General features: G+C 35.7%; 1 protein-coding gene across 3 annotated transcripts in view; it reads right to left on the bottom strand.

Moving 5' to 3' along the window:
- Positions 1-26,372, bottom strand: part of LOC106665877 (limbic system-associated membrane protein-like) — a 489,908-nt gene that overhangs the window by 165,794 nt on the left and 297,742 nt on the right. For all 3 annotated transcript variants that reach the window (XM_014392677.2, XM_014392678.2, XM_014392679.2), the window contains one exon: positions 21,455-21,655. In XM_014392677.2, the coding sequence (XP_014248163.1) occupies positions 21,455-21,655 (201 nt within the window). The remainder of the gene's footprint in view (positions 1-21,454; positions 21,656-26,372) is intronic.

Below are 26,372 nucleotides of genomic sequence, written 5' to 3'. Positions count from 1 at the left end.
AAAAATCGCCTCTTTTGAAAATTAATTAGGTTTTTAAACTATACCGGTGATGGTGAAAAAACATTTATGTTGAAAACGGACAGTCTCCCTTGCTGTGATTGAGGACCTTAGAAATCACTACTCAACCGAGGATTTGTTACCTATATTTGTTACCTATATATGATCGTATACTACACAAATATATAAACATGATTAATGAATCACATTTCACAACACTAGCACTAATGCCACTGCAACGGTAGAACACATGTTTTGAAGAGCCAGCCACTGCTGGCAGTCAATGTGTGTGGTTAGGGGTCAAGGAGGTCCCGAGGACACTATCTGTTGAGGCGACCTGGCGGGTTGTCAGGATGGGGATGAGTGGAGGGGGCTCGAGCAATATGCTTAGGATGGTTCGAAAGGTTGGTGGGGTTTTCGTTGACAAGAGGAATGTTGAGGTCTTTATAGATAGTGAGTTTAGTGGCATAATAAGGTGCTTTGACAATTTGTCTAAAGACTTTCGATTAGAAGGACTGGATGCGCTGGATATTGGAAGACTTGGCAGTAAGTTCCACTCGGTAGTATTGGTCCTAGTAAAGCCTTGTACAGGGTAAATTTTGTCTTAATTGACAAAGTCGATTTCGGGCTTAGAAGTATTCTTAGTAGTGCAAGTCTTGCATTAAGTTTTTTTTTAAAGTCTTGAGTGCGGATTCCATGTCAGTCTGCTGTCGAGATATAGTCCCAGGTATTTGACTTAAGTGGAAACTGATATCTCTTTGTTGATGATGCACAATGGAGGGCAAGACTGCTTTTTGAGTGTAAAAGTACACTGAGTGCATTTTACCAAATATGTAAAAAAAAACGTTATAAACATCTAAAATACCAAAAAAGATTATGTGTGATAAGTTTATTATTTTTATGTTGTACTTGTAAAAATGTCTGTTTATTTCACGACCATGGACGTGATTCAGTACGGATTTCCTGCTGGCACTACTTTTTCTAAAGTGAACAAGTCATTAAATACAACAAGTGAAACATACACCGACGCTTTCAGGAGATTGTTGCAGACCTATTTGTATAAGCGAATCGTTTTGTTCAAACAATCGGTAAACTCACACTCGGCCGCAGTTTGGATCGAGGTCTGTGGTTTAAACAGGGCGAATCGACGTTTCAACAAGGCCCAAATGAAACGTTGAATAGATAAATGATGTTTAATATTCCGGGGAGCCGTTGAAAGCAAATTGTGTCATTACTTGGAATGTCAGGATGCAAATACTTAAGGATTCCACTCTTCCCTCCTTCCCAACTGGCACTTTGGGATTGTGAGATTCTCCTAGGGCAAGTCGTTCAAACGTGGAACGCCTACGCAAAGCAACAACTGGATGATTAATAAATGCCCTAGTTTAGCTCCGTATTATAATAGAATGCTAGAGTTTTGCCGAAGGCCATAAGTCACGTTTTCAGATTAACGTTCTACCACATGTTGGGCCACTAATCTCTGTTTTTCCTCAAGATATTTGTCTGCTTGGCTAATAAAATTTGAATTATATAGAAATTTTATGTTTTAAGCCGTATAAACCTTTAGGTCGTCCTGAGAAATCATGAACTTATTCTTTGGCCTCAAAACGTAAAATAATTAATAAATAAATAACACGAACAGACTTACTTAGTTCAGCCACCAATTTAAAAAAAATATATAAACATAATTGGTTTAAATCCATTATATTAGAGGCCTCTCGACCACATTACTTCTTTCAATTATTTAATCTTTTTATATAAGGTTTTGGTTGATATATGGATGAGTGGATTGAAGACACAATAGCGCAAGTGGTAGAGCACCTGCGTATTTAGCCGAAGATCATGGGCTCGAATCCCGCTCGTGACACTAACTTTTTCATTTCAACCAAAACCCTACATAAAAATATTNTCTTGTATAGTGTTAGTTTTGTCTTAATTGTCAAAGTCGATTTCGGTCTTAGAAGTCTTCGTAGTAGTCCAAGTACGTTAAGTTGCTGTTTTTTAAGTCTTGTGTGGGGATTCCACGTCAGTCTGCAGTCGAGATATAGTCCCAGGTATTTGACTTGAGTGGAAACTGGTATCTCTTTGTTGTTGATGTACAAAGGAGGGCAAGACTGCTTTTTCAGCGTAAAGTAATAAGTAAAAATAATAGACCGGTAAATTTAATGGATTTAATAAGTAAAACGACGTACAGCTTCACTAAAAGCTCCCCGTGGCCACTTCAGTTGTCGCCATGAATCGAATCCTGATTACACGACATTTCCAAAATGGTAAAAAAGGAAGGAAAATTGGAAAGGTGGGGTTGAGATGGGAAGTAGTTAGTGTCCGAGTGGATCGAAGTCACGATAGCTCAAGTGGTACAGCAGCGGCGCTAATAGCCGAAGGTCGTGTGTTCGAATCCCGCTCGTGACATGAGGTTCCCGAGGTTGTCCACAAGACAAGAGGATCTTTAACGCCCGCACCTCGCCTATTCGGCCTTATCGGACGTTTTGATTCTCAAGATGAGAGCTGACGCTCCTCCGCATACGACGGAATGGTGTTACCGCCGCAGCATTGGTGTAGAGGCGCCACAGCCCCTAAGGGCCAAGACAACCTCGCTCTCCGCTTGTCCACTCCGAATGGTCGGGCCCGCATTGTGCATCGGGTCGTATGCTGCACGCAAAGGGCTAACAAGCCGAAATACATCAGCCTGTTCTCCTGCGTGCTCCCTAGATAGAGAAGGCGTCTCTATCTCCCAGAGTATTGGGGCTTCCCCAGCGTAGAAACTTCCGGGAACGCGCCGGCCGCGGTTTTGTTTAAAGTGGAATTGCTAACCACACCCTAGATGAGCACCGCCTACGGTAAATCTCTTATCGAGCTTAGCCTACACCTGCCATGCACATTCGAGGGACGCCATAGGCTTAGCCTAGGTGGTCCGATCCTTCGCTTCCCCAAGGGTACCACGCCGGTCATACGCACAACAATGCAAAGCATACTCGAGTCAGAGCAACCGATTTACTACCCGTTTCCGTTCGCTTACTCACGCATTCGAGGGACTATTCAGCACAATCATCGCGTCCTCAACGCCTATACGCTGTCGTCCGGTGCACCGTCTCCCGTGAGGCCGGGGATAATAACGCTGGCCATACGCAAGCTTCACGAAAGTCACAAATAGAAGACAGCCTCTGTCTAAGTTCCCGCCAGGGGCGTCACCACGTACCACCACGTTCCCAGTGTAACTAGAGCTGATTTTGGAACTTTTCAGTTACCCCGTTGTACAGATGGCCATACACCCTCCCCTGTCTATGCAGACAGGATCTGGTGCACTGACCCTCTGGGCTACACCTTTATTTTGTGCCCGGATACCCACCTTCCAACAAAGGGTTGGGAGGGGTCACAGGATAGAATGAACGAACCCGGATTGAGAAAAGGGCCGTGGATGAGAACTCGAGGTGAGCCGTTTCGGGGTCTCGAGCCTCAAACCACACTATACCACCCGTCTTCGTCGTGGTTCCACACATAGTGGGCTACGACTTCCAGGGTGGGTCCCGCTCATGAGACTAACTTTTTCATTTCAACCAAAACCTTACATAAAAAGATTAAATAATTGGTTTATTTTATTTATCATTCTCATAAATCTTCACCGCTGAACAAGAGAAAGAATTTTTCTAATAAACTTTACGTTTTCTAACTTATTTGTAAAGTAACCGAATTAAAGTTGGTCAAACTTTGGTGCATAATTTAGAGGGTTAAAAAACTAATAAATTCAGTTTGTTATCTGCACGTTTTGAATAAATAATTTCTCTTTAACTACAAAGCAATATTTTTATTTATTTTTCAATCGGACCACGAAACTAGTGAATTTTTATTTATGGTCATTCATTAATTCGCATAAATATAACTATATACTGAAAGTGTCAAAAAAATTATAAATAGGTACATAAATTGACATTATAAAAATTACCACTTAATTCATTACCAAGTTAGTAAATCTAGTTAAATTTGTTCGTTGGTGATACAGCAGGTACAGACGTGATATTCCGCGATATTTTGACGAAACATTTTTTGTGGTACTTGATATAAAAATATACAGGGGTCCGACGTTCTTGCAAATGGGCTGTAAAAATTTAGTAATTGTTTAAATGTTTGTTATTTCTAAAGCACACGTGGCCTCCTAAACAGGTGAATTTATTTTATTTGTTTTGGAATATGTGATGAATCTTTAGAAGAAGATAAACTATGAACTAACTAATAATTTTGATTATTTTTATATTTGTTACTTTGAAGTAAGAATAATGTTAGACCATTGTTTTAACAATCATAGAAAGTTATTTTTTAATTCATAGTTACAAACTTTAGTGCCTTCGTTGTGTACGTTTTTTTAAACAATTTCTTTACTAATCTGTTCCCATTTTTAATTACAGATTTGCACATTAAGCGATGAATGTGTGCAAATCTGTAATTAAAAATGGGAACAGATTAATAAACAAATTGTTTAAAACAACGTACATTATATATATTATATATACATAAAATTATTTTTATAAAACATTAAATCTTTTTTATCTGCTGGCTACATTTCTCCCATAGTTAGGATGAGAGGTCGTGGATATTTTCGAACAGCACAGTCCTGAATAATATTCGACCAGGTTGTTCTCCACTTCTTCACGGACAGACTGCTTCTCACGATTATGGAACATCTGTAGATACTCTTTATTTTTGCCGTGATTATAGTTGTCTTGAAAGTATGGATAATGAAAGTATACCTCAAAACTTGTAAATAAGAAAGAAGGTTGAAAAGGTCAAAGAAGAAAGAAGAAAGAAAACGTCAAAGAAGGAAGGTTAAGGGTCCAACAGTTGTTGTAACGTTGAGTTCAAATCTACAAAAGTCATGAATTTTGGTGAATCCAACCCAGAAATGTTTATTTTTGGTTTGCAATCAAAATTCATACATACACCCCTACTTATATACAATTAGGATGATGGAGTACTCGATATTACTCCATCACTATTTATACATATTATACAACTATCCTACTGGAAGGTCGGTGGTGTACTCGATATTCAGCCATAGACCCTCTCACATACACACTCACGCTAATAAATGCATTCACTCTCAACACAAACTAGGTATACACAACTGTATACAATAGAACAACCCTGTTTCCTCCAAGAAGCGTAGCAGGGGACCCAAATACTCGCTGTTGTGCTCAAACACAATTCTCAAATAGGGTGGTATTTTTGCGCGGTTTCTGTATGGAGCCAAGGAATTGAACCCTTCAATTAGGCGGGACATACCGAGCAACCTCTCTCTGCGTGCCGGACATGCGCGGGCTTTGGCCCAAAAGTAAGTGCCCGTGTGACAACCTCGCATGGCCTATTCTTAGTCGGGTGAGGATGACCCTTCTTCTACGATCCAGCGAGGATCACCCTTCGACAGTGTTCATGATACGCGAGAACTTCTCTGTCGATCCGGCCCATTGACGCTGCCACCTTCTTTTAATCATGTTTTTATTGCATTCTTAGCGTCAGAGGACGGATCGGAGTGGTTAAGTCCGGAAGTTGGGACGTCCCAGCCTTAGCCGCCCCGTCCGTCATTTGAATCCTAATTGGGTTTTTCAAAAATCTTTTTTTATATATTTACTTTACTCCAAGTAATTTAGTTTTAGGTTTTAGAAACTTATATTTTGAAATATCGTTTCATATTCTACATTATATGTAATCGATGGATATATATATATATATATATATATATATATATATATAATAACCTTGAGTAACATATTAAAAAAATACTTAAATTATTTACATTTGTCTAATCTTTTCGTCGTAGCATCTCTAAAAGAGGTTTAATTAAAATCGGTGATTGCATTTCGGCTGTCTTACCTTGATAGGTGAACATTATAAGATTTACTGTTGTTGTTTTTTACGATTGGTTCCAAATAAAACGAATAATCTATAAAAACACAAACGGAAACCACAAAGGGGACTTCATTGAACAGTTCTAGTACTTAACTGCTTAAGGGGCTTTGAAACAAGAGAAAAGTTATGGCGAAGTAAAGGGGCTCCTTAAAAATGTTCCACTTGGATGGTTCAAAACTTTTGAAATCCAGTGAATAAATTTCAATGGTGTACTGGCGTAAAGGGTATAAAGAGGGGTGATCTAAATAAATAAAGTCGGCATTGAAAACGTCGAAGAGCGTCGACAGGACAAAAGACGGTTTTGCAATGAGAGGAGGGGGTGGTCGCTTGTTTTTGTTTACTGAGCACCCCTTTGCCCCGAATTTAACATAATGGGGCCCATTTCGTGATTTGTCCCTTCTTCAGTAATAAGCAGACATTTGAAGACCCGAGTGGGAAAACGATTTTAAACTCACTGAATTCTGATTTGAAATTTAACCGGTCATGTCCGAGGGGTGGAAAAGTGTTGAAGTTTTTCCGTTTTTCCGTTTTTTTTTTCTTCTTCTTCTTCTTCTTCTTCTTCTTCTTCTTCTTCTTCTTCTTCTTTGGGCTGTATGTTCAGAATAATATAGTATACACAAAACATAATTACTCTTTTAATCACACTCTTATTCCTGGTAAAAAAGTCACTACTTTGCCCCCTTCATTTCCTTATTATAGAAATATTTAAATATAAATTTATTTTGACGATTAACTAGAAATGAACAAGAACCGACGGATGCTAATTTAGTTTTCAAGTCTAATACGAAAATTGTTTGTTTGTGCTTTTTATCTTATTTCATAAACGACGGTATAGTCCGATTTAAAGGACTGCGGAGGAAGCAGGAGCAGTCAAATTTCCTCCGGGTGATAATTTAATAAGTAAAAAAGGGGTGACGTGTCTGCCGTATTGTACTGGCACTTTATTAAATGTGCCGGTGATAAAATGGATGGGAAGGTTAAGGCAGTGTGATCGTGGGGGTTATTGGCTTCGATTCCCCCGTCTTCCCGTACGCCAATATCAAAAAGTTGGCCGCATTCTTTTCCAAGGATAACGGTCGTACGAGCAAAAAATCCGAATACCGCTGAGGTATTTTCTTGTTTGCTTTATAGTCTGGGATCACAGTTGCTACTGTTGTAAATCGTTTAATGAAAACCGATTTTATTTGGAGGTAAGTCCGGGCACTGCGAAAAGCTATCGCACTTTCCACACCTCCTCTTTTATTTATATTAACGTAAACAAACGTGTAAGAGTTTAAATTGATTTAGTTGTTCCATAACTGTTAATTGCGAGGGGAAACATGAGTTGGTTTAACTCGATTTCGTGGAATGGAATTTGTGGCAAGTACAAACACAATTACAATGCATAAACCCCCTTTGCGACCAACTTATAAATGAATATTATTCAGAAACGGAATTTATCATCTAAGTTCATTATTTTCATTTTCCTCATTTAATCCTTAAATGTTTATAACCGTAACCGTTTGAATTAGGTTTAGTTTCAATATGTACGGAACGGTCCTGATCTGTGCCGCTCTGATTTGGCATGCTTTGTATAACTTTATAATATTGTTTAGTTGAAATCGATGTGTTTCTGAAATGTTCAAACGTTGGTATACGTGAAATTGAGAACTATTGTTTCACTGTTACTCTTATCTTTCCAGCGTCCGCTATTCTTCTGCTTGCAAAGAGGTGGAATGATAAAATAGAGGCAGACAATTCACCTCAACAAACACAGTTTGAAATGAAACTGAATATTCTGTCAGATTACTACTGTAGTTGTTTATAAATCATGATTTAATTTACGGCTATGAAAGTGAGAGAAAACTAGTATGAAAGAGAGATGATAAAAAAAGGTGTACGAGAGAATGAGTCAATAAGAACGAAAGGAAGAGAGAGAGAGAGAGAGAGAGAGAGAGAGAGAGAGAGAGAGAGAGAGAGAGAGAGAGAGAGAGAAAGTATGAATGCAGGTTTGTTTAGTCTCAGAATTTGAGGTAGTGAAAGAAAGAGTGTGATATATTCAGAAAGTCAGATAAACCAACCAATTACATAAGTAATGATGTAAAGAAAAGAGTACGAGAGTTTAAAATTAGAAAGAAGGAGAGATAGAGAAAGAGGGAGGATGGCGAGGAGAGAACCAGAAACAGAGAGAAAGAAAACGTCAACACAATTTTTCCATCTTTTCGTTTTTTTAAATTATTTTATTTGTATTCTAAACATATTCGTATACAAATGGGATTGTAAAACTTTTTTTTCACAGGGTCACAACACTAACCCGAATGACTGCGCTGCACCCGGAAGACACATGCCATGAAAAACCAGCCAATGCTGGCGCTAAGTGTGAGGGATTAAGAAGCAAGGGGCCAAGAGATCTTTTCTTAACGTAATTTATTAGCTTTTCAATTAATTAAGGTTTTTGGTTGAGATAAAAAAGTCAGTGTCACAAGCGGGATTCGAACCCGCGACCTTCGGCTAGATACGCCGCTGCTCTACCACTTGAGTTATCGTGACTTCACCGGTGTATTTAGCCGAAGGTCGTGGGTTCGAATCCCGTTTGTGACACTGACTTTTTTTATCTCAACCAAAAACCTTAATTAATGGAAAGAATTTATTTGGTCATTTATTAACTTTCATTAAATTTCTTTGCCGTTTTTTTGTTTTAATCATCTTAGTACTTATCGTAGTGGTCGAATACACAACACATTTACTTACATGAAATGATCAGACGAATGACTTAATATACAAACATACTAGAAGCTAAAAAATGATCAGATGATTAGCTTTTTTTAATATCACCGAACTGACGATAACGAGAAGACAAATAAATCACAAGTTTTAAGCTTAAATGTCGACGAATCGCAAAAAAATTAAGACTTAAGAAAAATGTTCGGGGCTTTTTCTTGATTATTTTAAACAGTCACGATAACTCAAGTGGCGTATTTAGCCGAAGATCGTGGGTTCGAATCCCGCTCGTGATACAACTTTTTCATTTCAACCAATACCTTACAAAAATATTAATTAACTGAAAGAAGTTACTTGGTCAATCGGACCACGAAATATAATGGATTATTTCAAAACTTTATAATGATGAAAGTGGCATATAGCAGGTATATAATTTTAACCTGTCATTTTTACCAACTGAGCTAATAAACAGCGGAACAGACGTCTAGGGGTTGACAAATTGGCAATAAAGTGAAATAAAAGGTCTCGGGTAAAGTTTTTAATTATTCATTCCTTTCGCCTTGTGGTTTACCGCGTTTAAAAAGGCAAATAATCCCCAGTATGTAAAAGTTGGCTCTGGGAAGTCGGTGGATCTGGTTTTCGGTTGACCCTTCATTGGCTATTTACTTAGCCCTGGCTGAGGGCCAGCCGCAAACACTGGCTTATTTTTATTAGTTCCAAAGAGGCGGGGATTGCGGCGGCAAGGGTGCCCGGATACTGAGATTATGCTTTCCAGACAGGGGCCGACATCCAAGCCGGAATTTTAAACTAACGCGAGGGCAATTACACGTTTTTAATTGCCAAGATTTTTAGGAAACGGTATTCAACATGTTTTCTAGAGTTGTATTTAAAAAAAAAAATAACCGTTTGAAATTCGCAAAACCAGATACCAAGTATCAGTTGAAGGTAGTAATGCTAAAAAACCTAAATTTTGTGACACGTGAATGACCTTTATATTAATTTTTGTGCACCGTAATAAAAAACTTTATACTTCACTCCAGTGGGATTAATTAGCGTGTGCAATGGTAATAATCGACTACGGCAGAAAACTGTTAAAACCTGTTTATTCGGAAATCGTGAGATGCGGTCTGGTGTGATGTAGGTTTCAGAAAAACATTTTCTTTATCGTGCCAACGGTCGATCTTTATTGAGATCATTTTCAGGGCCTGGGATTTACAAACATTGTTTAAATTTAACAAATACATATAGGATGTGGAAAAAAGTGAATTTATACAATGCGAAAAATATTTTTTATATTCAATCAAAATATTTCTACTCACTCAAAGTGTTTGTTTTCTGCATAATTGTGCCATTCTTGCGTGTCGTGTTGAGAGTGCCAGTGAGATACAAGAAAACAAACACTTTGAGTGAGTAGAAATACTTTGATTGAATATAAAAAATATATTTTTTGCATTGTATAAATTCACTTTTTTCCAAATCCTACATGTATTTGTTAAATTTAAACAATGTTTGTAAATCTCATGCCCTGAAGATGATCTCAATAAAGATCGAAACGTTGGCACGATAAAGAAAATGTTTTTCTGAAACCTACATTACACCAGACCGCATCTCACGATTTCCAAATAATCATCGACTAACGGTCACTAATCACCACACACGCTAAAACCTGTTTAAATTTAAATATAATTTAATATATAATATAAGATGGGACTCATTCGGTTGAAGAGACTTATTAAAAAAATTTCCAACGGGAGAGATAGCTAAAGATTAAATATCAATTACTAAATGAAAATCTTCGCAGGTATATAATGTATTTTATTAATAAATATTTTGCTTTTTGTTACCAGATAATATAAGACCTATTAATGAAACCCTCTGTGACCTTTCCAGACCACCCGATATATAACATGCCAGTGGATATTAATTGATGTAATTAATAATAATTGAATACCTCTCTCTTTTTCGTTCAATCTTTACGTGTCAGATGGTGGCATAGTGTTTTGTCAAAATTTTTTAAGTTAATTAATTAAAACGCCCTCAATAGGGTTAAAAAATTGTGAAGCGTTTGTGTGAAAGGGCGGAAATTAGTAACAAAGAGATCCATGAGAAAGAATGGTTAAGTAATGCAGTCAATTTACCAAATTAAAAACAGATATCAGGAAAGATAAGTTTGCAACTAACTGTGACATTGTTAAATAATAAATCATTTCTTGCACTTTGATTTATTACTAAAATTGTTACAAAATGTGTTGTTGAAAGAATATATAAAAAAATGTTCTAATTAGCAGAAAAACATTGAAAAATTAGATATTTATTGAGACGAACCATTGTTTAATCAACGTTTAATTTTTTTACCTTCGTATGTTATTAAGGATAATAATAATAAACTATAGCGTTTATAGACTGCAGTTTGTTCGTTAGCCTACACTATATATTGTAGAATGAGCTATAGAGCCGGGTAAACAAAACGAACATCAACCGTGTTGGATAGTTGATTGCTTGGGCTCTTTCAAACAGGTAAATATTTGTGGCAATACTGATCATAACGCCTGTTACATTGATCCGCAGGTGCAGTAAGCCTTGTTTTAATTGGCGTACTTTTTTTACAGTTGCAAGATTTAAATAGCGTACATTAGAAAGAAATTTTAACAAGCAAAGAATGCATTTGCGGAAAATGTTTTGAATCAATACAATAATATTATTTGTAATTTATACGGATAAACATTTCTCTTGTTTCTTTGTTTTATTTAAGCAATGATCCAATCCTATTTTATACTATCACTTGAAATAAATTACTCTATATTAATTAATAGGGTGCGGTGATTAGTGACCGTTAATCGACAATTATTCAGAAATCGTGAGATGCGGTCTGGCCCGCCTCTCACCATTTCTGAATAATTATTAATTAACATGTTCGTAATTTTACCTAGTTCATTATTACTTCGGTAGAAAATAATATGAATCGACCAGTTAGTTATAGTTACAAATATTAATAATCAGACGAATAAGGCAATTTGAAATTATGATTTCTGTTAATTAATTTTCCAAAGCCTGATCACTGATTCTTTTTTTTGTTTCAAATATTTGGCATTATCGTCCATATATTGTTCAAACGATTTTGGATCTTGGCTGACGAAAATCGGTTTCTTTCAATATTTTTTAATTGTCTAATACTGCTTAATCAACAATTATAATATTTTAAAAATCCGAATTTTTAACAGTTTACTGTATTTAAGTAAAAGTAAAGTACGTATGACTAATATGCCCGTACAAAGTTTACAAAAATTAAGGTAACAATTAATTCTTTACACATTATGTGTGGAAATCTGTCTTGTATGGAAATCGATAGTTTTTTTTTCTGATGTATAGTGGAGAGCAAGAATAATATTTTTAGATGTAAATGTGTACTGGGTATGTTACCCTCATTCAGCCTAATAGTCCAATTTTTGCTCTAGTCTTTGGATGTACAAGGTAAGATTCGGTTAGAAGTTAAAATTGTTGAGTCATCCGCATAGATGGTAATGGTAATTATGTGATGTGTAGGAGATCCAGACCTCTCTCTGAAGCAGCGGTCAGTTACTTAAGATTCCATAATAAGTAGTAGGTAGGACGCGTTTATGTTTATAAAGAATGCCTGAGTACTTTAGACCTACCAAAAGCCTGAGCAGCATTCAAGAACCCCCCCCCCAAAAAAAAAAGAAGCAATATTCTTTGTTCTATAGATCGGAGGAAATCGTATCCCAAAACCTTGCTTATCTTGGGATAATGAGGAATATTTCTTTAGCAGGATTCTATGTGAATTTTTACAGACGTCTTTCGCGTAATTTGGACATAACACGAAAAAAGCTGATAGGTCTGTAGGAAGATACTATGGCCTTCTCTGTAAGATTTCGAAGTGTAGTGGAGATAGTTAAGTCATGGACAGGCATTTTCTACTTGGGGATTCTTTTTTTTTACATATAAATTAAGAAGGATGGACATGTTTTAGAGGGAGATGAGGGAGGATGTTATACCAGACCCTATGAAAGATGCCTGAGAAGGACGTGCCCATGCAATATTCTTTGTACACTGGAGAGGGCGGTATCAACGGCTTTGAAACCTTGATGCATCTTGGGCGGAAGCCGAAATGGTTAGCGGGAGTCTCTATGAATCTGGGATGGACATACTGAGATTATGCAATACTTGTGGTGCATAATTTTTATCTGGATGGGAAATAAAAATGGACGCTAAAAATTTTGTTTTATCTTTGTAATTTCTGACCGAGGAACCGTTAGGTAATCGACTTAGTGATAATTTAATGTTTTTTTGGCTGCCCACCAGTGTGAGTTGCTATTTTGAAAGGGATGCGGAGTATGCTGTACTGCGCAAAGCAAAATTAGGAGAGATTAGTTTGCCGTTGACTTGTTGTACGTTTGTTTATCGGAAAGGATAACGGGATTGTTGACATTGCATAAATTAACTCACAAATAATTTTTGTAATTTGGGGTTTGGAACAGCAAAAGTCATATCAATTATCGAGGAGCTGGCGTTGAAAAAACAAACACATTTTTAAGTACGTAGGGTTCGAATTCGAGTCCACTAAGAATCGAACCCGGGATTATTCATTATTTATAGTAACCTCATTTATATTTGATCAAAGGTGATAAAATCCGCTTCATCTGATATCTAGTTTCGAATTATTTAATTATATTTTAATATGTGAACATATTGTGTTTTTGTCGAATAACACTGTATACATTTTTGCGTGAAATTGTGTTACCGTTTGTTGTGGAAAACGATGAAACATGCCGATATTTTCAATTATAATAAATGAATTTTTCTATCGACAAAAACATTGAAATTAAACGGCGGAGGGTCCACCCGTGCCACAGCCATTTGACACTTTCCAAGGGGCGGTGTATTAACCCTCTATATTGATAAATGTCAAAGGAAAGCCCGCAGAACTTTTTCGGAACATCGCCCCAGCGAACTTGTGACAGGGACGAAACTCTATATTCTCATTAAAGGGGAGTTTTGTGATGTGAAGTTAAAAAGTGACGAATGAATAGCAAATGGGGCGGACGATTCTGACAGGAGTCGATCCTTTTTAAAACTCGGGCTTTATATGAGTTTCGACAAGTTGAAGCCGACACCCCTCTCGTCGCCCATTTCGGCTTTTACGTTACAAAACATGAACGCTATCGTCATTACAGGACATTTAGCCTTGGATACTAAAACGAAAAAATAATGTAAGATATATAGCAGATAGATAGTCTAAGTCTTATAAAATGGTGAAAAAATTGAAAAACATTACTGTCATATCTGGTCCATCTATTATCATTCTTTCATCAGTAGACCATTAGCGATAAGCAAACAAATATTCGATTAAAAATTGAGTTATATGCAGTAATTTGTTGTTTACATTATTTAATAACGATACGAATATGCAATGATTAGGTTTAGATAATGTCATTTTAGGTCATACAATTATTTTAATTTAGTCAGCGTGAAAAATAATAAAAATAATATAAACAATGAATATAAAATAATTAATAACAATGAAATAATAAATCATGGAAGATATTTTTAATGGGAATTTGAACAATGTTTGACAGTTGGCCACATCACAAATGTTTCACGGAGCGTGTAATTGACGAGCATTTTCGATATATTTGAGTTTTGACTTTCCGGGTCAACCCGATCCGCCTGTTCTCGTTGTGCCTTACGAATTTCCGACAATTTCCATCTACAATTAATTTCCGTCAAACGTATGTATAATTAACATTCATGTCTTACTAAAATATATCAGGTGCGTTCAAACTCCAAACTAATGTTGTTTATTCTTGTCTGGAAAATATATCGCCTTTCCTCGGAAGCAATTCACAAGGAAACCGATCCCCTGGTAATAAATGGGATTAATAAATTCTTTTTTTAAACGTACTTAAATAACGAACACAAGTAAAGAAATCAATATAATATTTTTGTATGTAACGCATTTTTTTTGTGACATTGTCTATTTATCGCGTTGTGAAAATTTTTTTATTTATTTTTATTACGAGGTTATTTCAACTACGAGGTTATATGAACCCTCGGGGTGCCGGAATTAAAAAAAGCCCATTTGTAAGTATGTCGGTGTCGAATGCAGGGGCCGCTGGATTCGAACCTAGGGCCTTTACAGTGATGAGCGCCGTGACAACGCCTAAACCGTAGCGGCCACATAGTTCAATAAATGCCATAGTATATAATAATAACAATATAGTAATAAATCTTTATGTTGTTATAACAGAAAAACTACAAAAAATCATACAGTTTTTTTCTGGATTCTATGTAGAATAAGTTCATAACCATAATACAATTATAAAAGTAATTGGTTATTATTCCTGCTTTATATAAATAAAAACTTCTTAAATTAAAATTAATTACTTAAATAATTAACACTAACAATAAATCTAATTTTCTAATTTTTTACTCTAAAAAATAGGCATTATTAAAAAACAAGAAATTCGCCATTTGTTTTTTTTGTAGATTTTAACAAATTATTTCATTCTTCGAACGAAACAAAACACCACAAATAAGATAATATTATATTATTTATTAAATTCATTAGAGTTCGTGGTACGATTGACCGAATAACGTTTTTCAATTAATTAATCTTTTTATAAAGTATTGGTTGAGATAAAAAAGTCAGTGCCACGAGCGGGATTCGAACCCACGACCTTGAATTTGAAAAATGGCAAAGAGGAGGGAAAATTCGAAAGGTGGGGTTGAAAGGGGAAATTGGTATCCGAGTGGAAGTCACGATAGGTCAAGTGGTACAGCTGCGGCGTATTTAGCCGAAGGTCGTGGGTTCGAATCCCGCTCGTGACACTGACTTTTTTTATCTCAACCAATACCTTATATAAAGATTAATTAATTATTTATTAACTATTTTTAAAGTAGAGCCTAATTATAATTAAGTCCAAAAATTCCCAAAATGAGAAGGTCCATTAAATAAACATTATAACAAATTTACCACAACATTTCAACCAACAATAATCGCTTCCAATTTGTAGCACAATTTCCTTGAAGGAGAATCAGCAAGGACAGTAAACAAAACCGTACCTGATTGCTCGGGCAAATCTCCAACATGCAAATATTTGGTATACGTTTGAATTAATTAGTAGTTAGGTAGTTTTACCAACGTTGATGATAGTGAATTCTCTTATATAACATTGTTCAAACCGGGATTTGGGGATAAAATTAAACAGTTCAGTAAGTATAAACATTCTGCACTCTCGAGTCAAAACTGGGCAAGTTCAAAAACCCAACTTTTCAAGATTGCGATTTTCAAGTTTAGACATTTGGTATAAATTCGGGCATGTCCTTTAATATAAAAAGGTGTGCTTCTCGACTTTATCAACTCTTTTAGGCTTAAAGAGACTGAAAAATGCACTTACCACATTACCACTTGCCAGAATTTGACTCATCCAGTTTTGCCCCGAGGGTATAGAAATGTTAGCAATATTTTCAGATTTATTAGTACAGCCGAGTCCCTATTCCGGACTAACGGGGACTGAGTTGGATAGGATGGTACAGAGAGTACTTTGAAAAATAAGCTAGAAGCCCAAATGTTAATGGAGGCTTTCGATTTTAGACGTCTGTTTTGTGTAATAATTAGTATATCTCAATTTTCTACGCAAGAAATGTATCAAGTGTACGCGGAGTCGGGGAATATGAGGCATGAAGCTGTTAGACTGTACGCAGTAAAATTTCCTGAGCGGCTTACACCAAAATTTAATACTTTCTCGCGTATTGCAAGAACGTTGGAGACATACATTCATACGGAAGTAGCTGTTTTAATTTTCATGACCTAAAATCTAATTCATCTTTACGAAATGCATTGATTGGGTATTGTGTTAAACCATACAGGATTTTTCTCGTTTAAGGGTTGCGGTCAACCGAATATGAACGAAGGACTACTTTTTTGGCATGTATATAAAAGTAATGGAGCAAATTTCCGATTTACTCTCTGGAATGATGAGTCTAAAGTCACCCAATAATGTTATTTTTATCTGGCAAAATTTTTGAACCCAATTAATGTTTGGTGGGTCTAAATTACTTCTTCGGTCAAAATAATTTGTCAGGAGATTTTATTTTTTCATTTTTCTCGTAAGGAATCACCGGGATTAATGGAAGAGCAGTCATTGCAGGTACGTGCATGGCTATAGTTTCAACTAGACGGCTGCCCGGTACATAACAGCATTATCGTCCCATGATTCCTTGATCAGACCTTTCCTGGACATGTATTAGAAACCGTATCGGAATTTTTTGGGCAACTCGTTCTCACGATTTAATCCCGCTGAAGTATTTATTGTTTGGAAGCATTTAAAGAATGGCGTTTATGGTAGTCTCACTCTTCTCCCATCCGTTCAAGAACTTAAGGATGGAGTAATCAAAGCCTGCCATAGCATTCGTTCCATGTCAATCACTGATGAAAAACGAGCGGTATTTGTCGAGAGCGTGTTATTGTCTGTTAGCCGGTGGGAGCCAATTTGAACAGCTGTAAAAATAGTAATAAAACGAGAAACAATGGCAACAGTTTTTGTTTAAAGACAGACGTACAGACGGATTTTTTATGAAAGAATAATGCGGATTTTGGTATGGTATGAATGCAAGAACCGATTCAATTTTCACTTTTTGTGAATGATGGTTCTACACCCCAATTTGAATCCAATAAATACAATTTCAAATCTGAAAAAAATCAGAACCATCATTTATAAAAAGTGAATCTCCATACTCAATCCATCTTCATCATTTCTATCAACCAAGTCAATTGTTTGCTCCCAATCTTTGACCTATGTCAACATCATCATCAGAACAAAACTGTCTTAACTATGTCTAAAGATTTACATAACTAATTTTTTAATAAATCGCTTCAAATTCCTTTGAAGATAGAATGAATCCCAATATTGCCAAGAAATGTTGCCATACTAAGCAGAGGAGAAATTTGAAACCATTTATTAAAAATTTAATTAAGTCACTTTTTATACATCTTTAAGGTTGTTTGGCCTTGATGATAACCTGTTACGGCCGTACGCTTTCGGGCCGAGCCGCGGTGATCGGCATCATGTTGAGAACAACGGAATTAACTCGCCGATAACAGGATTGTTGACATGACTCGGAGTTTTACTTTTACTTACGCTCGAGCCTTGGTCGGAACTACTGCTTGACCTGTTGCTGCCCGCATCTGCTTTTTGCTGCTGAACGCCTGCCACCGCGTCAACGCGTCGCCTGACTTACATTTCGCCGGCTAAATAGGGGTACCACCAGAACACGCAAGTCGTTTGTTTGTTTTTTTTCCTTTGTGTTTTTGTAGATTTTTCTTTAATTTTTTTTATTTCATTTTATTTTGTGTTTGACAAGCCTATCTTTTTGTTGTAGTTTGTGCGAGTAAGCCATTTAATTTTGTCATTTTACTTCTACAAGTATTTTTGTGAAATAAAAGCAGAAACTTGTCTAGCAGTCTCTTTTATTTTCCCTTTGTTCGAACAGCGGGGTAAAGATATACCTCGACCCTAACTTGAGGTCGCCGAAGCCCCAACATAACCTTAAAATAGATCGAAAACATGGACGATACCTAACAACAGAATATGTTTTTGTTCATCCAGACCATACCGAGATCCAGATTATTCGTGAATAGACCTTAGAACAACATTGAAATTATGAACTACCTCCCACTCTTTGAATTGAATATTTCCAACCAATCTAATTGTTGTTGGTGCCATTTTATACCAAAAAAATCAAAATCTATTATATCTTATTTGAAAAATAAAGTTACTACTCACTTTATTTATTACTGTGACATTTAAAATGTTTATACCACCTATTTTATTTATATCCTTAGGACAAGCTATGGAGGTTATCATTTAAACATTTTTTCCCTCCTTTTTCAAGAAAAGTGGGTGTTGCGTTGAAATGGTGAAATCCAGTATACATTTTTGTAATTAGAATTTCTTATAGTCTTACCTGGCCGGAATACTGTAATTACGTTGTAATCAAAATTATTAAATTATATATTCAAGTGGAATTTAAATCCTAGAATAAAGTTTATTTTTCATTTCATTTCACGTGATGTGAATATTAAATAACATTTAACAGGGGCGTTTTAAATGTTTATTTAATACTATTTATTTCGGTAAATTGATGCGAGTGAAAATAACATTAATTTTGCTAATTAATTGTGTAAATTAAATTTACTCGAAATAACAACATTGATGGCCAGTGTAACTATAATAATATTCTTAATTTTGTTACAGAACTTGAAAGATAATTTTAGTTTTCTTGGTCGCGTGGGACACTGGCAAGTTTAAAACTTGTTTAATTATTCTTCATTACAATGTCATAAGAAAATGAGATTTTCTAAAGTAGTAAAGACCGCTCCGCCTCATTTCGCTGTTTTATTTTAATGAGATCTGGTAAAGAATTTGCGCTTATTAAGTTGGAACACGTCTCGGATTGTAATCAAGTGCTTGTTACAAAAGTTGGTAAACTTGTTCTAGAGGTTCATGGTGGAGCAGGAAAGCCTACAAAGCCACGTTCTGACGACTCGCGGCTGACAATTTCACACAATTTTAGGGATAATGTGGCTCATATGAAATCCCACTAGTTAGATAGGATGTGCCCTCTACAAACGCTGAACGAAGATATTGTGACATATACTATGCAGGCTGGATGAAAAGGCGAGTTGGAAGCGTTAGGATTTATGATTTTCCGGTTCGCCGTAGTATCGTCTGTGTTAATGGCCTGATGATGTGTACTGTGCCTGTGCTTTTGTATAACCTCAATCAAATACAGTTTTTGTTTGTATGTATAGTTTATGTAGTAATGTATAGATAGCAAAAAAAGCAACCAATCCAAAATTAAATAAAAACAAATGTTTTGAAAAGATAGAAAACTTGAAAATCGAGGCACAGTCGAGATACAATTTGACTGGAATCAATTTTGTGTGGAAAAGATACAGATTATAAGATGGAAAAAGAATATGCTGAAATGTCCGACAGGGAGGGAGAGAAAAGAGAAGGGAATGAAGGAAAAAAGCACTATATATTAATCTTTTCCAGACACATTTATATTATCATCAGAATCATTTAAAAATGTATTTAAAGGGACAAGAATAAATACGTTAAAAGTAGATAAATTGATGTTAGTTTCCAGTTAATAAAAACAATTTTAGTGTAATGACATAAATATAAATAATGCGAACAGATGCAACGATATTTCATTTCTTAATTTTCAGAGGTAATAATAATAACAGAATAATTTGGAAGAGAACATAATAATGTTGTAATAATAAAGGTTTATTCCCTAGTTCGAGGATCAATCTATCTGTTATTTCATTTATATATTTCATTATATTACGATCTCTCTCTCTCTCTCTCTCTCTCTCTCTCTCTCTCTCTGTCTCTTTCTTTTTCTCTCTTTTTCTTTCTTTCTTATCTACCAGCATCTTTTTCCACTTTCTCTCATCGAAATTCTATCACCCCTTATTTTCCATATCGTAATAGATATCTTTCTAACAGAACACTTGCCCGATTTTTCGCCAAGAGACATTTTCAAGTTTTGAGCATTTTGTAAAAATGTCTTATATTTAAAAATTGTAATAATTCATTATATTTCGTGGGCCGACTGACCAAATTACTTCTTTCAATTAATAAACATTTTTATTTAAGGTTTTGTTTGAAATGAAAAGTTAGTATCAAGAGCGAGATGATAGAAGTCACGATAGCTCAAGTGGTTAGACCAGCGGCGTATTTAGCCGAAGGTCGTGGGCTCGAATCCCGCTCATGATACTAACTTTTTCATTTCAACCAATTCGTTACATGAAGATTAATTAATTGGAAGAAGTTATTTGGTCAATCGGACACAGAAATATAATGGATTTAATAAATAAAAAGAAGTATATTTTCACTAAAGCTCTCCGTGGCCATTTCATTTGTTGCCGAGAATCGAATCCTGATTACACGACATTTGAAAACTGGCAAAAAGGAGGGAAAATTCGAAAAGTAGGTTAAATAGTAGATCGAAGTCACGATAGCTCAAGTGGTAGAGCAGCAGCCTATTTAGAATTAATTAATTGTAATAATGTCAGAAAACTGAATTAGTTAGTCTTCTTCGTACCCTCATCAAAATATATCCTTGGTCTTCATTTCGGAATCGCAAATAATTTTAAAGCACTGTGGCAAAAACTATATTTGAAGTAGTTCATACATTCATTTATTTACGGCGTAACGTGAAAAATCAATGAGATTCTGATTTGCTCCCGTTTTGTTATCTCCCCTTCTTGACCTACGTTTCCTCTTTTCAAAAATGAGCTAAAATTTACCCAAATGTTTACGATCATGAGAATATCCCATTTCATTTCAAGGTCCATTTTTATACATATAAAGCATAAATTGAACTTTAAGTTTTATCTAGAATATAGTAGTTTTTAAATAAAAAATTGGAAGTTCCTTTTAACATATTATCCAAATTAATGAGCATTAAAGCTCCCTTCAAATTCATAGGGTACATTTTTAAAATAATTGTGATGTAATATAAATAATAAAAAATAAAAATTATATAAATTTTGTAATTAGTGTAAGGTAACGAAGTAGTTGGTCGTAAAACGGGTGTCCTTTTGAAGCTGAATGGAAAGAATGTCCTAGAGTCATTTTACGTAACTAAATGGGCTGCACAGTGCTCTGCTTGTTCTGCGGCTTACCCTTAGAATAATATGTGCTTAGGAGGGCCGTTATAATTGCATGTTATTGCCTTCCTAAGTAAACCGAGAGACCTACTTTTGGTCACTATTACCATAAATACCGACGCCTCGGCTTAGCAAATAAGTGGCTGTACTCACCTAGCACTTCCAAGGTGTGCGTTATTTCCTGCGGCTGGAGAGAGGCGATCTGGCAGACGTAGTCGCCTTCATCTTCCGATCTGACGGATCGGATTTCTAGGTCGTAGCCGTTGACGAGCGACAGCCTGTCGTCTGGGCTTACTTTTATGTCACCCGCAGTCAAAATGGCGATGCCTTTTTTCCACGCTCTGACCAATTTGCCTGAAACATGACAAAACAACTTTGAGTCAATTTTTACATAATCGTATCAGAGGTGGATGATATAATAAAAATGACGAACATCTTACCATGATATTAACATAATATATCATATTATAGTTTTTAATACCTTACTAACGAAAAAGTACTTCGAATAGATATGAATTTCTTATAAAAAATTAATAAGCACTTGTACTGCTCTCTTTAAGAATTTCAAACATTAACAACCCAACGTCTTGGTGCAAATATCATGGCCGTAACATTTTTGTTTATGGTTTTTCCTTTAGAAAACAAAATCTTGTTTAAAAGACCAAACTTGACGTACTTCTGACTTGTTAAATGCTGCATCTTTTTTATAGGTGATGCGGCAAACGACAGAAATTATTACGTACAACTTTGAGCACCGTACAACCTAAATTCAGCTAAACATTTTTTCTCCTGTATATTTACACACATGTACCTCTTTTCTTGACCTTTTAGCCCGCAGCCATTTGAACGTCTCTCCATTTAATCTCTCTATTGTTGTATGAAAACTGAGTCAATGAACTAAAATGCTAGCCTCTCATTTTTAACTCAAATTGTCAAATACAGAATGTACAATACTAGCTATACAACACATATGTATACATATATGCATCACCAGTCTACAAAAGAGAAGTCTGGTCACATTCGCTCCCACATAGAACTCGATATTCCTCGGGCTTAAACCCACTCCATTTACGCTGATAACTTACTTTTACTCTCCGGACGTCACACACTCAACCCGGTTATTCGATATTTTTCTGGTCGGGTTTGAACCGACTCCATTCTCGCTAGTAACTTACTTTTACTCTCCAGGCGACATACACTTACTCCAGAGTACTCTAAATCTTTCGGAGCGGGGTTAAGCAAACCATTACATACGCTAAAAAATTACATTTATTCCCATCGATTAACGCATAACACTCCATACAACATAGCAGTCTGTTCACAATTCATTCCTCCAAATTACTCGATGTTCGTCTGGGCGGATCCCTCTTTTGATAATGATATTTTTTTCTCAAGAATATTTAGCTTTAGTCATGTGTTTCCGAATTTTATATTAAAACTAAACATTACTTGAACACGGAAAATACGAAGAAGGTACATGTTAAAAGAAAATGATATTAACGAGTGAAAATAAATGTGATCCGTCATTATAAAATGTTATTAGTCGGGCTCTTTTTAATACTTAGATCCCTGCGGTTAATGATGGAATCCAATATCATTATAAAAGTTTATTAATGATGCTGTGTTCCCTACGGGTCTTCATAAAAACCAAATTCAAGCGGGGGAAAATACAACTTATCCTTTGACTACTTCATTGTATAAGAACAAATCCAAGTTCCAACAAAAGAGATCCAAAAATTAGTTTATACAACGGATTTTTTTTCATGTCCGCTAGATTCAAACCCAGACCTTTACCGTACGGTGAACGTACTGTATACATGGGTTTTATAATAGTTATATGTAATATTACAAAATATGTGTTTATGTAATATGACAATAAATTTCTCTATTAATTAATAGAAATAAGTAATTATAATTTAATTATATTTTGTTATTGTTTTTAAAATTGACGTTCCAGTTTAGCGAAAGTTTTTTTCCCTGTAAGTCGAATCGTTCCGTTAGTCAAATCGTCAATTCACATTTTTTCCATCCCCACGGCGTGAATATCCAGCCCGACTGGAGTGAAAATAAATGGAAATCTCTCACCAAGAAAAACTACCGTCGGGACCTGGAACGCATGGCAATAAAACGGGCCGTTTTTATTTCGTCGTTGGCTGGCGTGGGTCGACCAAGTTTTTGAATAATTAAAAACCAACACGCGTGCCCGCTAATCCCCTTTTAAGGAGATTACACAACTATGATTTGATTTATGCCTGCCCAATTTACTATGTTAGCAACACTCGCCGTTTCAGGCTTCCGCCCCGACTTTTTAACTTTTACCTCATTGACCCTCATGATTAAAACGATAATTTAGATTACGCTATCAATTTAATTATGCACTTAAATACAAAAATGTATTGTGTTTGACATGCATGAAATAGTTATTATATACAACCTATGAATTTAACCAAATAAAATGGAAAAACTCAAAAACTTCTGCGAATCGTATAAAAATGTAACTCCGAAAAATTATAATAAATAAAATAATAAATAATATATTAAACCAAACAAGAAATAATAATAAATAAGGAGAAGATAGGAAAATAATAAATAAAATAAAAATATAATAAATAAAATAAAAATATAATAAACAAAATTATAACAACATTTTTATCAAATGTGTGGTGATTAGTGACCGTTAACAAGAATGGCACAATTACGCAGAAAACAAACGCATTGATTGAATATAAAAAATATTTATTCAGAAATCCTGAGGTGCGGTCTGGTGTGATGTAGGTTTCAGAAAAACATTTTCTTTATCGTGTCCACGTTTCGATCTTTATTGAGATCATCTTCAGGGCTCAAAGTGTTTGTCTTCTGTGTAATTGTGCCATTCTTGCGGCATGCCTACTCGCGCCCTGTAGGGAGCCAAGGCACGACACGCGTCGACTATGAGGGACATATCGAGCAACCTTTCTCTGCATAACGGACACCTGCGGGGGGTTGGCCCACCAGCAAGTGCCCATGTGTCAACCGCGTATGGCCTATTCTTAATCTGGTAAGCACTCTTCCTTCTTTACGGCTCAGATCCTCGGGGGCCATCTGCAGGTCGTGCACCCCTCGGATGACCCTGCCCACTGACGCTGCCATTTATCCCGTATCATCTTTTTACAGCTTACAGACGTCAGAGGGCCTGATGGTCCGGTCGGGAGGGTGAGACTTTCGCCGCCGCGTCCGCGCGTTCGTTACCCTCCACGCCAATGAGTCCAGGGACCCAGACAACAACCACCGTTTTCCGAGGCGCACCAATTTGGCATATCTTTCTAGCAAGAGCACGACGAGAGGGTCAACAGAGAATTCGTCACGCAGTGCCCCATCATCGCTCAGAGAGTCGGTACACACGAGGAAGGCTGAACCCTCCTCGGTCCTCACCGCCTCGAGAGCGTGCCAAATCGCGAACATTTCCGCCGTGGGGTTATTCAAACGCGTTTCAGCATTGCACCATCTTCAGTGAGGAACTCAGGAAGTTCGTGAATTAAAAGAAAATAAAGAAATATCATCAAAGAAATAATAAAATAAATCAATTTGGTTTCAGACACAATGAATGTGATAAAATTCTGAAATGGGGCTGAAGACCAAAATAATCGGTAACGATCTAATTAGAAGTTCATCACCACGTAGCAAACAGCAAGAATTCTCACAGTATAAATCAATATTTACCGAATTGTGTAGTTCTTTTTAGTAATGGATTTTTCATATTTAAAACAATTTTATAATTCTTTTTTCACAGGTCTTTCCTAAAAGTATATCGTATAATAAATTTGATCAGTGTTTTGTTATATCGAAACGATAGATATTTCAATATAAAATATGAAATATTACATAAATTTAACACGATAAAAAAGAGAAAATCATTGATGCACTTGGTTCTCAGCAGTTGATATGTATTGCGAGAATAGTTCTGTTTAATAAAGCCTGACTTTTATTGGCTAGCCGAATAGATTCCTTCCTAACTGAAGTTATTCTAATGCTACATTTATTTGTCAGGGTAAATTAAAATGTCTCGGTACAGACTAATTATCTCTGCTAGCGCTACCTTTTCATCCCATCTTTTTCTTTCGGTTCTAAGAGGGATAATAAATACTCAAGTTACCTTTTGCCTTTAGCTTTCTTTTAATTCTGTTTTTAAAGCGTTCTTTTTTTAATGTCAGCATTGAAAAATTATACATTTTAATGAGGTTTTGTGTAGTATGACATGCTATAGCCTCAAATTTTAAAATGGCCAAAGCAAAACGTTGCATAAAGTGGATTAAATGAAAATCATTAAACAAGGCTGGTCACTCGAAAAAAAATTCTTATATACAACCGTTGGCCTAAATCATTTTTATCAATTAATTTCATAAAATAAATTTGAACCTATATGTCAGTTTAATATGTTTAATTTGTCTACTTATAAATTATTTAATATAGTCCAAACTTGTTTTTGTTGTTAATTTATACTACTATATCCAATATATATATTGTACTATATTCTACTATCTATTGTTGTTAATATGACCAAAAAATTCAAAAATTATTAACTATATATTGTAATAAAATTGAAACATAACTAGTTTAAACGGATTATATGCCAAACCTTCGCAGCAATATATGCGTGTACCATAAAAAACATTATTTAAAAAATATCTTCTTTCCTGTAGGTTGAAGTTGTTTGTACTTTGTTGTTAAGCCTGGGGATTTTTTCGGATTTTTCTTTAAGGAAAACTTCCACTTTAACGTACCTTTCCAGTTCGCTAGAATTGGAAAATGCCTCCAGCACGCTAGGGGATAATTTTCTTAGAACAAAGATTCTAGGCGTGATTGAAGTTCTCTAGAAGATTTAGAACCCAACCGAGGAGAGGTTATAAAGTGGACTTTTTTCACTCGACAGGAAAAAAGACAATTTGTTTTTCTCACAAATGCGAGGTCGATTTGCATGGAGTTCACTAAACAGAATTGATTGCTTTTCAACCGTACCCTTTGAACTTTCTCATTCTAAAAGTTCGACATTCTTTTTTATTTTACGCACCGAGCTTTTCCATAATAGAGATTT

The sequence above is a fragment of the Cimex lectularius genome, unplaced genomic scaffold (genome assembly GCF_000648675.2).
Source record: "Cimex lectularius strain Harlan isolate CLEC.00 unplaced genomic scaffold, Clec_2.1 scaffold12, whole genome shotgun sequence".
Taxonomy (NCBI): domain Eukaryota; kingdom Metazoa; phylum Arthropoda; class Insecta; order Hemiptera; family Cimicidae; genus Cimex; species Cimex lectularius.
This window is presented reverse-complemented; position numbering and strand designations above follow the sequence as displayed.